At 41.4% G+C, this 14,765-nt stretch overlaps 1 protein-coding gene across 1 annotated transcript in view; it reads left to right on the top strand.

Moving 5' to 3' along the window:
* The window catches only part of fbxo15 (F-box protein 15), a 64,079-nt gene that overhangs the window by 28,477 nt on the left and 20,837 nt on the right, over window positions 1–14,765 (top strand). The window contains exon 6 of the mRNA XM_060824021.1: window positions 6,008–6,214. Within this exon, the coding sequence (XP_060680004.1) occupies window positions 6,008–6,214 (207 nt within the window). The remainder of the gene's footprint in view (window positions 1–6,007; window positions 6,215–14,765) is intronic.

Genomic DNA, 14,765 nt, shown 5'->3' with positions numbered 1-14,765 from the left:
GGTAGGCTGTTGGAGAAAATGCAGAGACATAGGATTGAGGGTGATTTAGCAGTTTGGGTTAGAAATTGGCTTTCTGTAAGAAGACAGAGAGTGGTGGTTGATGGAAAATAATCAGCCTGGAGTCCGGTTATTAGTGATGTGCCACAAGGATCTGTTTTAGGGCCAGTGCTGTTTTTTTATAAATGACTTGGATGAAGGCATAGGAGAATGGGTTATCAAGTTTGTAGATGACACAAGTCGGTGGACTAGCGGACAGTGTGGAACAATGTTGCAGGTTGAAGGGGGACTTGGATAAACTGCAGAATTGGGCTAAGAGGTGGCAAGTGGAGTTCAATATAGATAAATGTGAGGTGATTCACTTTGGGAAGAATAACAGGAAGGCAGAAAACTGGGTCAGTGGAAAGATTCGTGGTAGTGTAGATGTGCAGAGGGATCTTGGGGTCCATGTACATAGATCCCTGAAAGTTGCCACCCAGGTTGATAGTACTGTTAAGAAGGCATATGGTGTGTTAAGTTTTACTGGTAGAGGGATTGAGTTCTGGAACCATACTGTCATGCTTCAACTGTACAAAACATGAGTGAAATATTACATACAGTCTGATCGCACCATTACAGGAAGGATGTGGAAGCACTGGAACAGGTGCCTGATCTGGAGCGAAGGTCTTATGAGGAAAGGCTGAGAGACTTGGGTTTGTTCTCATTGGAGAGAAGAAGGCTAAGAGGGGATTTGGTAGAGACGTACAAGATGGTCAGAGGATTAGATAGGGTAAACAGTGAACGTCTTTTTCCTCGGATGATGACGTCAGCTTGTACGAGGGGGCATAGCTACAAATTGAAGGGTGATAGATTTAAGACAGATGTCAGAGGCAGGTTGTTTACTCAAAGATTGGTGAGGGAGTTGACTGCCCTGCCTACCAATGTAGTTAATTCAGCCACATTAGGGGTATTTAAACAATCCTTGGATAAGCACATGGGTGATGATGGGATAGTGTAGGTGGTGGGCTTCAGTTAGTTCACAGGTCGGTGCAACATCGAGGGCCGAAGGGCCTGTTCTGCGCTGTACTGTTCTGTGTCCTATGTTCTAAGCTAGGAGAGTGGGCAAAGAAGTAACAGATGGAATACAATGTGTGAATGTATGTACTTTGTTGGGAAGAATAGAGGTACAGACTATTTTCTAAATGGAGAAAGGCTTCAGCAATCTGAAGCACAAAGGAACTTGGGAGTCCTAGTTTAAGTCTCTCATTTGGCAGGTAGGAGAGCAAATGCAATGTAAGCATTCATTTCAAGAGGGCTAGAATACAGGACTAGAGATGAACTGCTGAGGCTGTCCAAGGCTCTAGTGAAATTGTATTTGGAATGTTATGAGCAGTTCTGTGTCACTTATCTAAGCAAGATGTGCTGGTGTTGGAGGGACTCCAGAGGAGGTTTACAAGAATGATCCTGAGGATAAAAGGCTTGTCATATGAGGAACAGTTGAGGACTTAGATCCTGTAATCGATAGAGTTTAGAAAGATGGAAGGGGATCTGATTGAAACTTGCAGAATACAGAGAAGCCTGAATAGACTGGACATGGAAAATATGCTTGTACTAACAGGAGAGACTAGGATCCAAAGGAACAGCCTCAGGGAACGGATGACATTTTAGGACTGAGATGATGAATTTCTTCAGTTTGAGAGTGGTTACATCATGGAATACATTGCCACAGAAGAATGTGGAGGCCAAATCATTGAGTGTATTTAGGATAAAGATATGTTCTTGATTGGTAAGGGATCAAGGGTTACATGGAGAAGGCAGGAGAATGGGGATGAGAAACTTAGATTAGCCATGATCAAATGAAAGAGCAGACTGAGTACGATGAATGGCCTAATTCAGCTTCTGCCATAGCCTTATTGTCTAAACCTTCTCTGAACTGCTTCTGTAAGTTTGGTGACTAATGCTGTACATAGTACTCCAAATTCTGTCTCACTAATGCCCTGTGTAACTGAATATGATTGTATTCAGAATCCACCTCCCAATGCACTTTTGGCTAGTCTCCCACATCAATGCTTTTGGATTTGGAGGAGGCAAAGGGGGTACTGGTAATATCGTTAGACCAGTAATCCAGAGTCCCAAACAAAAATTCAGAGGAGTAAAAACAAAAAAAAATTGGAGAAACTCAGCAGGTCTTGCAGCATTTGCAGTGAGAGAAACAGTTAATATTTTGAGTCTGACATGACTGTTCTTCAGTTTTGAAGGAGAGTTGTATTGGACTCAAAGCGTTAACTCTGTTTCACTACAGATGCTGCTAGACCTGCTCAGTTTTGCTGATATTAATTGTTCACATTTCACTAGGGCAGTTGGTGGAATTTAAAATTAAATTATTAAAATCAGGCATATAAAGCCAGCCTCATTGATGTTTATCAAAAACTATCATGGATTGTTGTTTGAAAACCTCGTCTCCTTCACTGACTTTGTTTAGGGAAGGAAATCTGCCATCCTTACCTAATTTTTGGCTGCAGAATCAGTAAAGCAGCTGACTCTCAAATGCCATTTGAAATAGCTTATCAAGTTATATATTTCAAAGATCATTGAGGATAGCTTACAATTGCTGGTCTTGTCAGTGACACCTATATTTCATGAAAAAGTAGTTTTGTAGGACTAGCTATTTTACATTTGCACTTCGTTTGTCAGCCCTTTAAGGAACTACTTCAAGTATTTTCTAATTTTTCAATCATTCCAATGTCTGTTGGTGTTATCATCACCCTTATTTCTTAGCATAAAAATATACAAATATTTATTGTTCATCCACTTATAGTCATAGAGATGTACAGCATGGAAGCAAACCCTTCGGTCCAACCCGTCCATGCCGACCAGATACCCCAACCCAGTCTAGCCTCCAGTCTAGCACCCGGCCCATATCCCTTCCTATTTATATTCCAATCCAAATGCCTTTTAAATGTTGCAATTGTACCAGTCTCTGCCACTTCCTCTGGTAGCTTATTCCATACACACACCACCCTCTTGTGAAAAAGTTGCCCCTTAGGTCCCTTTTATGTCTTTCCCCTCTCACCCTAAACCTATGCCCTCTAATTCTGGACTCCCCCACCCCAGGGAAAAGACTTTGTCAATTTATCCTATCCATGCCCCTGATGATTTTATAAACCTCTATAAGGTCACTCCTCAGCCTCTGATGCTCCACAGAAAACAGCTCCAGCGCATTCAGCCTCTCCCTATAGTTCAAATCCTCCAACTCTGGCAATTTCCTTGGTAAATCTTTTCTGAACCCTTTCAAGTTTCACAACATCTTTCCGATAGGAAGGAGACCAGAATTGCACGCAATATTCAAACAATGGTCTAACCAATGTCCTGTACTGCCGCAACATGACCTCCCAACTCCTGTACTTAATACTCTGACCAATAAAGGAAAGTATACCAAACGCTGCCTTCACTATCCCATCTACTATGACTCTACTTCCAAGGAACTATAAACCTGCACTCCAAGGTCTCTTTGTTCAGCAACACACCCTAGGACCTTACCATTAAGTGTATAAGTCCTGCTAAGATTTGCTTTCCCAAAATGCAGCACCTCGCATTTATCTGAATTAAACTCCATCTGTCACTTCTCAGCTCATTGGCCCATCTGGTCCAGATCCTGTTGTAATCTGAGGTAACCTCCTTCACTGTACACTACACCTCCAATTTTGATGTCATCTGCAAACTTACCAACTGTACCTCTTATGCTCGCGTCCAAATCGTTTATGTAAGTGACAAAGAGTAGAGGGCCCAGTACCGATCCTTGTGGTACTCCACTGGTCAGTTCCTGGTATATTCTCCACTGTCCAAACCAGTATGATCAGTGAAACAATGCAGGCCTTTCCAACAAAAATAGGTCCTTAGCAGTATGATAAATTCACAATGCTCTTTCTTCTGCCTATGAAGATCAAGGGCAGTAGCACTTGGAACCAAAATGGACATATCCATTTCTCTCTTCAATGGAAACGCGTCATAGTAACAATGGCCAGTTTTCAATATGATTTAATGTGGTAGACAATTTCTTGATTACATCAAGTAGAGGCAATGGCATTTACCTTTACCATTGAGCATAATAGCAGAAAAAAATTGCTTTCCTTTTGATGAGCCACTGTGTTTTACTTAATGTCTGGTTTTACTTATTGCATAGTCCGTATCTGTATATTTGTGCTAAAGGCTGTCTGTCATTTCAAAATTCTTAGGTCCATGTGTTTCAAGAGTTTTCATATTCCACAAAGACAAGTTGATCCCACATTCCCCTCACCCTCACTTAAATTTAGTGAATACCAGAGATACTATTTCTGAGGAAGTCTCCTATGTTGATGGAATTGCATGTCTCAGACGAATCATAATCTAAACATTTGAATCCATTATCTGATACCTTCTTAACTATTCTGCTATATTTTGCTTTGTTTTATTCAGTTTACATGATAATCTTGACGCATGCAATATCACAATCATTTGCATCATCACTAATACGCATGAAGCAACTCATATCAAGGAAGGGAATTCAGTATTCAAACCTATATCCTAGCAAGGGGCAAAGGCTATTTCCTTGATCTCATTTTCCCATGTTTCTTTTTCTTTTTTTCAAGAGCATAATAGTGCTTTTGAGGCAGCTCTACCTCCTTAACGAATTTCCAGAGATGCTTGGAAGGGCACTGGAGTTTCTGTTACCCGTCCTTGATCTCTTCATTTCCAACTGCGACATAGACCACCACAACCTTTCCACCCCTCACCCACTCCAACTTCTCATCCTCGCAATGCTTAGCCCGCCACTCCCTCCATTCCAACCTCCAACATCACCATTAAACCAGCAGACAAGGGCGAGGGGGGGGGGTTTGTTTGATGCACTCTACACTGCTGAAGACAGGCGCCAACTCACAGACACCACCTCCTAATGTCCCCTTGACAATTGACTCACCTCCCACCACCGAACCATAATTTCCCAGACCATCCACAACTTCATCAACTGAGGATCTCCCACCCACAGCCTCCAATCTTAAATCTGAGAACCCTGCAACCCTCAATTCTACCTCCTCCCTGACTGCCCTGGTTGACCCATTGTCTCAGTCTGCCCTGCCCCACTGAACTTATCTTTGCACACCTTGACACCATCCTGTCTCCCTTTTGTCCAGCTACCTTCAGGACACCACCCATGTCTTTCACCTCCCCCAAGACTTTTGTTTCCCTGGTCACCACGCCTTATCTTCACTGTGGACATCCAGTCCCTCTACACATCTATCCTCTATAACAAAGGCCTCCAAGCCCTCAGTTTCTTCCTCTCTCGCTGAACTAACCCATACCCTTCCACTGAAACCTTCATCTACCTGGCTAAACTGGTCCTCACCCTTAATAACTTCTTCCAATCCTCCCACTTCCTCCAAACTAAAGGGTACCCATGGGCACCCATATGGGCCGCAACTATGCCTGCCTCTTCGTCGGGTATGTGGAACAGTCCGCAGCTACATCAGCACCATTCCCCATCTGTTCCTCCGCTACATCGATGACTGACTGACTGACTGACTGACTGACTGTATCGGCACTACCTTGTCCTCCCACAAGGAGATTGAACAGTTCATCAACTTCTCAAAAACCTTCCACCCTGACCTCAAATTCACCTGGACCATCTCAGACACATCCCCCACCCACCCTTTCCTGGACCTCTCCATTTTTCTGGCGACCGACTAAACATGGACATGTACTGCAAACTTACTTCATCTGAACAGCTGGACAACTCGATATTCAAGATATTTTAACATTTTCTGTGATCATAAATATTTCTCATAACTTAAAGGAGAGATGAATTAGTGGTGCTAAAATACATATGTTATTCAAACTTTTGAAAATTGATGCAGCATTCTTTAGTAGTGCACTGACAGAGATTAAATTTTAAGGTAATCAGGTTTGTCAGGTTTTTGCTGACTCTACGGATTATGATCAAATTGACCATAGTGTCAACCTACAATTTAACTGCCTTAAAAATGTTTGTATGCAGAGCTCTTGGAATTACTTGGATAATAGTTCTTCGAGAAAGAAATGGGAAAGAACATGTCAAGGAGCAAAGTAAGGCCTACTTCAATGACACGTCTGCTACTTTATGCTGGAACAGTACAGTTTGGCCATCTCTTACTAGTCTGAAAGCACTCTATGTGTATGGAGTCACACCTTTGTTTCATCTAAGCAAAACTCTTGCAATAAATGGGTGAGTTTACTAGAGAATATGTGATGTGATGTAACTAAATTAATTTCCCATGTCATCAATCTGTATTCATTCTTCAGCAAGTGCAGATGGTTAATGAGAGAGAGTTTTTTTAGCCCGCTTCCTTCCTGATGCATTTTATAAAATTCTTTTAATGAAGAAGAGGAATGAATATTGATCCTTTACTCCCAGTTGATTCTAGGTGATATTGCAACTACTCTAGATTTTCTAGTGTGGCCACACAAAGAGGGTGTATCAGAGTAAATTTCATGCAAATTATTTTGTGTTCTCTGTACTCATGAGAATTTTTTTGATCATGGGCAGAATGAATTGCTGTTGGCAGCAGAGAATTTCATTTATTCACCAATGTGTCTAAGAGTTTCCTAATTTCACTGCATAATGATCTGGTTCTAATTTTTAGATAAGCTGCATAAACTGTCTTAAATTAATCGATCACTTAACTTCTAAGATTTAATTCATTATAATAGTGACTACACTTCCAAAAAATTCCATTGTAAAAAGACTTTCAAATGATCTAAGGTCAGATAAAGCAAAATGAAAATGCATTCATTCTGTTATTTTTAGTTTACTTTAACAATTACTGGTATAAGTAATTTTAAAAAAAATGTAAAGCTGTTCTGTGTTATTTAATCCGAATGTTCAATATGGCAGTATCCATTCTATCTTTCCCTTTGTACTCGTTCCTGAACTTCTGCAGTCTTAAATTAGAGATTTCACATTCATTGCCTTAACAATTTTCAATCTTCATAGATTCCAGTTAATTGAGCATTTATTGAATGTTTTAAAACTGATTACAGGTTTCTGCATAAGTGTTACTCCCCCTGTCACCCATTCATCTTCCGGATTGTTCCTTGCACAACTCCGTCCTAAGATTGCCAGCCTTGCTTCGCCATCTTACCTAGTTCTGACCCAAAGAAGCCAAACTCACCACTTACTTTTCACTGCTAAAATCTCAGACAGCTTCTCTCACTATGAATCTATCCTGAATAAATGTGAGAAGAAACCTGCCAAGATTGGTAGAATAGCCCTTGGCGGACTCTTTCAAATCTAGTTAAGAGTTGCTTTTCTCTGCCTCCATAATTGAATTTTTGAGGGGACTTTAGAAACCTATTCATTACTTGTCCTGTGTATTTAAGATTTGCATTTGCTCCCTAATCAGAAACCTGCTCCAAGACACCTGCATAGAGGCAAAACTTCTAAGTTTTTAATTTGTTTACATATTGACTTTGACTCTGAATTAGTTCTCAGTATCCGGTGAGCACTGGGAAGTTGGGATATGCTATGCTGCAGGTCTTCTGTGAAAAAATTGTATAATCACTTAATCATTGCCTTTTCTGGAAGATTGTATCTTGTGTTTATGTGTGCTTTTTTTGTTTGATGATATCCAGTCTCTTTATATTGGGTCAGAACATAATATCCATGAGAAAGCCATACTCTGCCCAGAAAACCATTTAGAAGTGTACTGTTTTCAATATTGCACTTAATCATTTTATGTATTGTTAAACTGATCAGGTTGAAGGAAGGGAGAGGGGAGATGTTCACACTAACAGCTTTGCCCTTTGTTAGTACATAAGTATCATGTATTTTTAGTTAAAACAGCAGGATCATATTGAGCAGTTTTCAACTGAAAGAAAGCTAGAATAATTTTAACTGAAGATTAATATTTTAATTGTAATCCTTCCTCCACCCTTCTCTATAAACCTACTAAAAAATGTATAGTTTTTATATGCGTGTGCAACTTCTCTTGCAACCTAATTTTGATCTAGTTCATAGCAATGATGTCAGAAATTAAGATGCCAATAATGATTTGTCATTCCTCATTTTCTCTGAGAGGATATCATGATTATGAAGCTATTCCTGCATTCTCTATCACAGTTTATTGAATAGCCTCTGTCCTGTATGGATGAAGCTAATTTTACTTTGAGCCACCCTTTTGTTCAATGAGTCTTCGAGTCGTACAGCATCAAAACTGATCCTTCAGTCCAACTCCTCCATGACAACCTAACAGATATCCTAACAGAACTAGTCCCATTTGCCTACGTTTGGCCCAAAAAATAGGCACGTAATTCCATTCCTACTGGGAGCTCACTGGACATGTTTTGTGTTTTGTTGACTGGTGAAAATGCAGTTGTCTCATGAACAAAATTAAACACTCTCAGACAAAGCTGACCCAATTTTAATTGGGCAAGTCAAAAATCTTATTCATCAGACTGGCAACGGCATAAAACTTTTGCAGCATTGTCTTCACAAACTGACACAATTGCTCCTTGATATCTGTGCCTTCAACTCTCTTTCAGCCATTTGGGTCATTAAGATCTGCATGTTGTTACGATCAGCGCATTTCCAAGACAATTTTGAGTGTCTCTTTTTTTTATTTCTACCCAACTTCTTGAAATGCATGGTTCCTGTGTTGAGTATTTTTTAATTTGTTCATTTTTGTAGAATGTGAGCATCACTGACTGGCCAGCATTTATTGCCCATCCCTAGTTAGCCTTGATAGTGAGCTGCTTCTTGAACCGCTGCATTCCACCTGCTGTGAGTTGACCCACACTGCTATTAGGGAGGGAATTCTAGGATTTTGACCCAGTGACAGTGAGGGAACTGCCATTTTTTCCAAGTCAGGATGGTGAGTGGCTGGTGGGGAACTTAAAGATGATGGTGTTCCTATATGTCTGTTGCCATTGTCCTTCTAGATGAAAATGCTCATGGGGTTTGGAAGGTGCTGCCTGAGGAATTTTGGTGAATTTATGCAGTGTATGTTGTTGGTAGCACACATTGCTGCAACTGAACATAGGTTGTGGAGGGAGTGGTGCTTGTGGATGCAGTGCTAGTCAAGGGCTGCTTTACCTTGGATGGTTTCAAGTTTGAGTGTTGTTGGGGCGATACTCATCTCCGAGTAAAAAATGAGGTCTGCAGATGCTGGAGATCACAGCTGAAAATGTGTTGCTGGTTAAAGCACAGCAGGTTAGGCAGCATCTCAGGAATAGGGAATGCGACGTTTCGAGCATAAGCCCTTCATTTTCAGCTATACTCATCTCGGCAAGTGGGGAGTATTCCATCATACTCCTGACTTGTGCCTTGTAGATGATGGACAGGTTTTCAAGAGTTAGGAGGTGAATTACTCATTGCAGTATTCCTAGTCTCTGGCCTGCTCTTGTAGCCATTATGTTTATGTGGTGAGTCCAGTTAAGTATCTGATCAATGATAACTTCCAGGATATCGATAATAAGGAATTCTGTATGGTAACACCATTGTATGTCAAGGGGCAATGATTAGATTGTCTCTTGTTGGTGATGGTCGTAGTCTGGCAATTGTGTAGTGTGAATGTTACTTGCCACTTATTATCCCAAGTCTGGATATTGTCCACATCTTGTTGGATTTGGACAAAGACTGCTTCATGGAGTCGTGAATGGTGCTGAACATTGTGCAATCATCGAAAAACAATCTACTTCTGACCTTTTAAGATGGAGATAAGGCTTGATGAAGCAGCTGAAGATGGTTGGGCCTAGGACACTACCCTGAGGAACTCCTGCATAGATGCCCTAGAGCTGAGATAACTGACCTTCAACAACCGCAACCATCTTCCTATGTGTCATGTATGACTCTAACCACTGAAGAATTTGCCCCGTCACCCATTATTCCAGTTTTGCTCGGGCTTCTTGATGCAGAGATAGAGAAATATTCTGCCCCCACGAGCCTACTCATTAAAAATGGTTACCTCAATATCTCTCATCATTTAGCATTTCTTGCATCTACCAGCCTTGCCCTTCATCCGAACAGGGACCTACTGTCTCCGGACTCTTGTTATCTAATTTTCAAAGGATTCATATTTTCCAGCCATCAGTTTATCTGTGACTGTCCATTCTCTGTCAACTTTTGAAAGTTCTTGCATAATGGTATCAAAATTGGCCTTCCTCCAATTTAGAACTGCAACTTTTTTGTCAGGTAGGTAACAACAATGACTGCAGATGCTGGAAACCAGAGTCTAGATTAGAATGGTGCTGGAAAAGCACAGCAGTTCAGGCAGCATCCGAGGAGCAGTAAAGTTGACGTTTCGGGCAAAAGCCCTTCATCAGGAATACAGGCAGAGAACTTGAAGGGTGGAGAGATAAGTGCGAGGAAGGTGGGTTCTTTTTCATAACTATTTTAAAACCAACAGAATTATGTTGACTTGTTCCAAAGTGCTCCCCCACTAACACCTCAGCCACCTCCCCTGCCTTATTTTCCAGGAGTAGGTCAAGTTCTGCTCCTGAGTAGTACATCCACATATTGAAAGGTCCATTTTCTTGTACACACCTAATTCCTCTCCATCTGATCCCTTAACACTATAGCAGTCCCAGTCTATGTTTGGAAAGTTAAGATCCCCTACTGTTGCCACTTATTGATCTTACAGAGAACTGTGACTTTTGTTTTTACAAATTTGCTTCTCAATTTCCCACTGCCTATTGTACAATCCCAATAAGCTAATCATTCCTTTGTTACTTCTCAGTCCTACCAAATATCTTCACTGGATGTACTCCCTGAAAATTCCTCCCTAACTACAGGCGTAATGTTATCTCTCATCAAAGATGCTGCTCCCCGTCTTCTCTTGCCCACCCACCTTTTCTAACCTTCCCATAAAATCTATATTCTGGTTCACTAAGCTGCCAGTCCTGCCATGACTCTGTGTAGTGGCCATGATATCCCAGTTCCATATTCGAAACCATGTCTTGAGTTCATCTGTCTTACCTGTCAACCCTCTTGCATTGAATTAAATGCAATTTAATTTATCAGTTCTGCTTCGTTCTCTTTTTTGCTCCTGCCTGCTTTAAATATTTGACTTTGCTGCTTTTCCCAACTGCACAAGCCTCAGACTGATCCCTCTTCTCAGTATCTCCCTGGGTCTGCTCCACTACCACCACCACACCGCCAGGTTTCAATCCCCTCTGGCATAGCTCTAGCAAATCTCTCCATCAGTCCCCTTCCAATTCAGGTGCAACGCATCCTTCATATTCAGGCATGCCAGAAACCCTAATATTTCACCTTGCCCATTACATTCACAATTTCCAAGTCAGGTGGCCCAGTACAGCCACTACCACATTCCCCCCCACCCCACACCCACCATCCCCACTTAAATTGATACAGCATGAAAACTGATCCCTTAATCCAATTCGGACATACTGACCAAGTTTCTGAACTAGTCCCGACTTGCCTGCATTTATCCAAACCCCAGTAAACGTTTCCTATTCATGTACTTATGTATCTAGCCAAATGTACTCAGGTACTATTCATGTACCTGTCCAAATGCCAGTTAAATGTTTGTACTGTACCTGGATCTGCCACTTCCTCTAGCAGTTCATTCCACATACGAACCACACTCGGAAAAGTTGCCCGTCAGGTCCCTTTTAAATCTTTCTCCTCTCACTTAAAATTATGCTCCCTAGTTTTGAACTCCTCCACCCTAGGGAAAAGACCTTTGCTATTCATCTTTTCTATGCCCCTCATGATTTCATACACCTTCATAGGGTCATCCCTCAACCTCCTGGGCTCCAGCATAAAAAAAGTCTCAACTTATCCAGGCTCTCCTCATAACTCGAACCCTTTAGTTCCGGTAACATCCTTGTAACTCTTTTTTGCACCCTCTCCAATTTAGCAGTATCCTTCCCATAGTTGGGCAACCAGAACTGTATACATTACTCCAAAAGTGGCCTCATCAATGTCTTATACAGCTGAAATATGACGTCCCAAGTCCCATATGTAATGGTCTGAGCAATGAAGGAAAAAAATCCCAAACATCATATTTACCACTCTGTCTGTGATGCAATTTTCAATGAACTAAGTACCTGAAACTCGAGATCTCCCTGTTCTAGAACAGTCCTTCAGGGCCCTACCATTAAATGTACAAGTCCTGCCCTTGTTTGTGTTTTGCATTTGTCTAATTTTAAACTCTTTGACACATTGGCACAATTGATCAAGAACCCTTTGTAAGCTATGTAATATTTGACTTGCTGCTTTTCCCAACTGCACAAGCCTCAGACTGATCCCTCTCCTCAGTATCTCCCTGGGTCTCCTCCACGACCACCACCACACCACCAGGTTTCAATCCCCTCTGGCATAGCTCTAGCAAATCTCTCCATCAGTCCCCTTCTAATTCAGGTCACTTCTAACCCAGAAGAGATTTCAATGAGCCAAAAATGTGTATCCTTCCCCCTCCACCAGCTTGTCAGCCATGCATTCATCTGCTCTATCTTCCAATTCCTCCTCTAACTAGCATGTGGCATCCAGAATAATCCAGATATTACTATATTGTTAATCCATGAGTACCTACACTTTAATTCCTGCCTAATTTCCTATATACTCTCCTTAGAACCTCATCCTTTTTCTCATCCTATATTGTCCCAGGAGAGACCTGTTGGTCTCCCTTCTATTTGAGAATATTCTGCACCTTCTTTGAGAAATCCTTGACTCTGGTACTACTGAGAAAGCATACAATTCTGATGTCTTGTTGCCGGTCACACACATGTCTGCCTGTGCCTCTGACTAGAGAGTCCCCTATCGCAATCAGTTGCTTGGAACCTGACGTATGTGCAGTTACAGTAGAGCCAATCTCAGTACCAGAAACTTGACTATCAGTGCTACATTCCTTTGATAGTCCATCACCCCCTACATTTTACAAAAGAGCATAATTGTTTGAGATTGGAATAGCCACAGGAGACTCCTGTATGACGTGCCTTAAACCTCTATCTTTCCTAGTGGTAACCCATCTACCCACATGGACAAATGATTGCTGAAGGTCAGTCATCTCAGTCCCAGTGCTTTACTGTAAGAGTTCCTCAGGGTAGTGTCCTGACGATTGCTTGATATTCAGCACTGTTTGAAATTCCATAGGTACCGAAGCAGTTTCTGTCCGTATACAGCAATACCTGGACACCTCCCAGGCTGTGCTGGTAAGTGACAAGTACTCTTCATCTTAAACAAATACGGTGATCATCTTGAATACTAAAGACTCTCACTATATCCTTTGGACGTTTAATAAATAGCATTAGGTTTGCTGAATCCCTAATAATATGCTGGGGGTTACTATTGACTAGCAAATGAACTGGACTCATCATCCCCTCCAAGTCCCAAGAATTCTGGTTTGTTACTTACATAATTGTTCCTTTACTGTCACTGGGTCAAAACCAATTGACATTGAGCAAATATTTTGTGTCTGCCTTCATGGAAGAAAATGCAAGTTGCATGTCAGAAGTACAGGGTAATATCTGGGCTAACAACACTGAGTGAATTTAAGTTAAATAGTATCAACAGAAAATATTTTGGAGAAATTTTCTTGTTCGAAATCCAACAACTTCCCAGGATCAGTGACCAACATCCTAGGCCTTAAAAGGTAGAGCTGCAGGGATAGAGGATGCATTGGTGATGATTTTCTAAAATTCTCTAGATTCTGGGATGTCCCTGCAGATTGGAAATTAGCAAATGTAATATAACTATTCGAGAAAGGAAAGTGGGGTTAAAAAGTGGAATGACAGGCAAGTTTTGTTCACACCTGATATTGGTCATCAGCAATGGATCAAGTGAATCCTTAGAGTTTAAAGGCAGTAGGAGTATACTTTAGAGAGAAACTAGGAAGGCAAAAAGGGGACATGTGATAGCTTTGGCAAATAGAGTTAAGGAGAATCCAAAGGGATTTTACAAATACATTAAGGACAAAAGGGTAACTCGGGAGATAATAGGGCCTCTCAAAGATCAGCAAGACAACCTTCGTGTGGAGCCATAGGAGATGGGGAGATACTAAACGAGTATTTTGCATCAGTATTTATCATGGAAGGTGTAGAATGTAGGGAAATAGATGGTGACATTTTGAAAAATGTCCATTTTACAGAGGAGGAAGTGCTGGATGTCTTGAAAGGCATAAAAGTGGAAAAATCCCCAGGACGTGATCAAGTGTATCTGAGAACTCTGTAGGAAACTAGGGAAGTGATTGCTGGACTTCTTGCTGAGATATTTGTATCATCAATAGTCACAGGTGAGGTGCCAGAAGACTGGAGGTTGACTAACGTGGTGCCACTGTTTAAGAAAGGTGGTAAGGACAAGCCAGGGAACTATAGATCAGTGATCCTGATGCCAGTAATGGGCAAGTTGTTGGAGGGAATCCTGAGGGACAGGATGTGCATATATTTGGAAAGGCAAGGACTAATGAGGGATAGTCAACATGGCTTTATGCATAGGAAATCATGTCTCACAAACTTGATTGAGCATTTTGACGAAGTAACCAAGACGATTAATGAGGGCAAAGTGGTAGATGTGGTCTATATGGACTTCAATAAGGTTTTCGCAAGGTTTGTAGCTCAGTTTGAGGTTGAGGGTGTAGGTTTGCTCGCTGAGCTGTAGGTTTGATATCCAGACGTTTCATTACCTGGCTAGGTAACATTATCAGTGGCAACCTCCAAGTGAAGCGAAGCTGTTGGCTCCTGCTTTCTATTTATATCTTTCTCCTGGATGGGGTTCCTGGGGTTTGTGGTGATGTCATTTCCTGTTTTGTTTTCTGAGGGAT

The sequence above is a fragment of the Hemiscyllium ocellatum genome, chromosome 4 (genome assembly GCF_020745735.1).
Source record: "Hemiscyllium ocellatum isolate sHemOce1 chromosome 4, sHemOce1.pat.X.cur, whole genome shotgun sequence".
Lineage (NCBI taxonomy): Eukaryota > Metazoa > Chordata > Chondrichthyes > Orectolobiformes > Hemiscylliidae > Hemiscyllium > Hemiscyllium ocellatum.
Note: the sequence above shows the minus strand (reverse complement) of the source record. Positions and strands in the feature narration are given on the sequence as shown.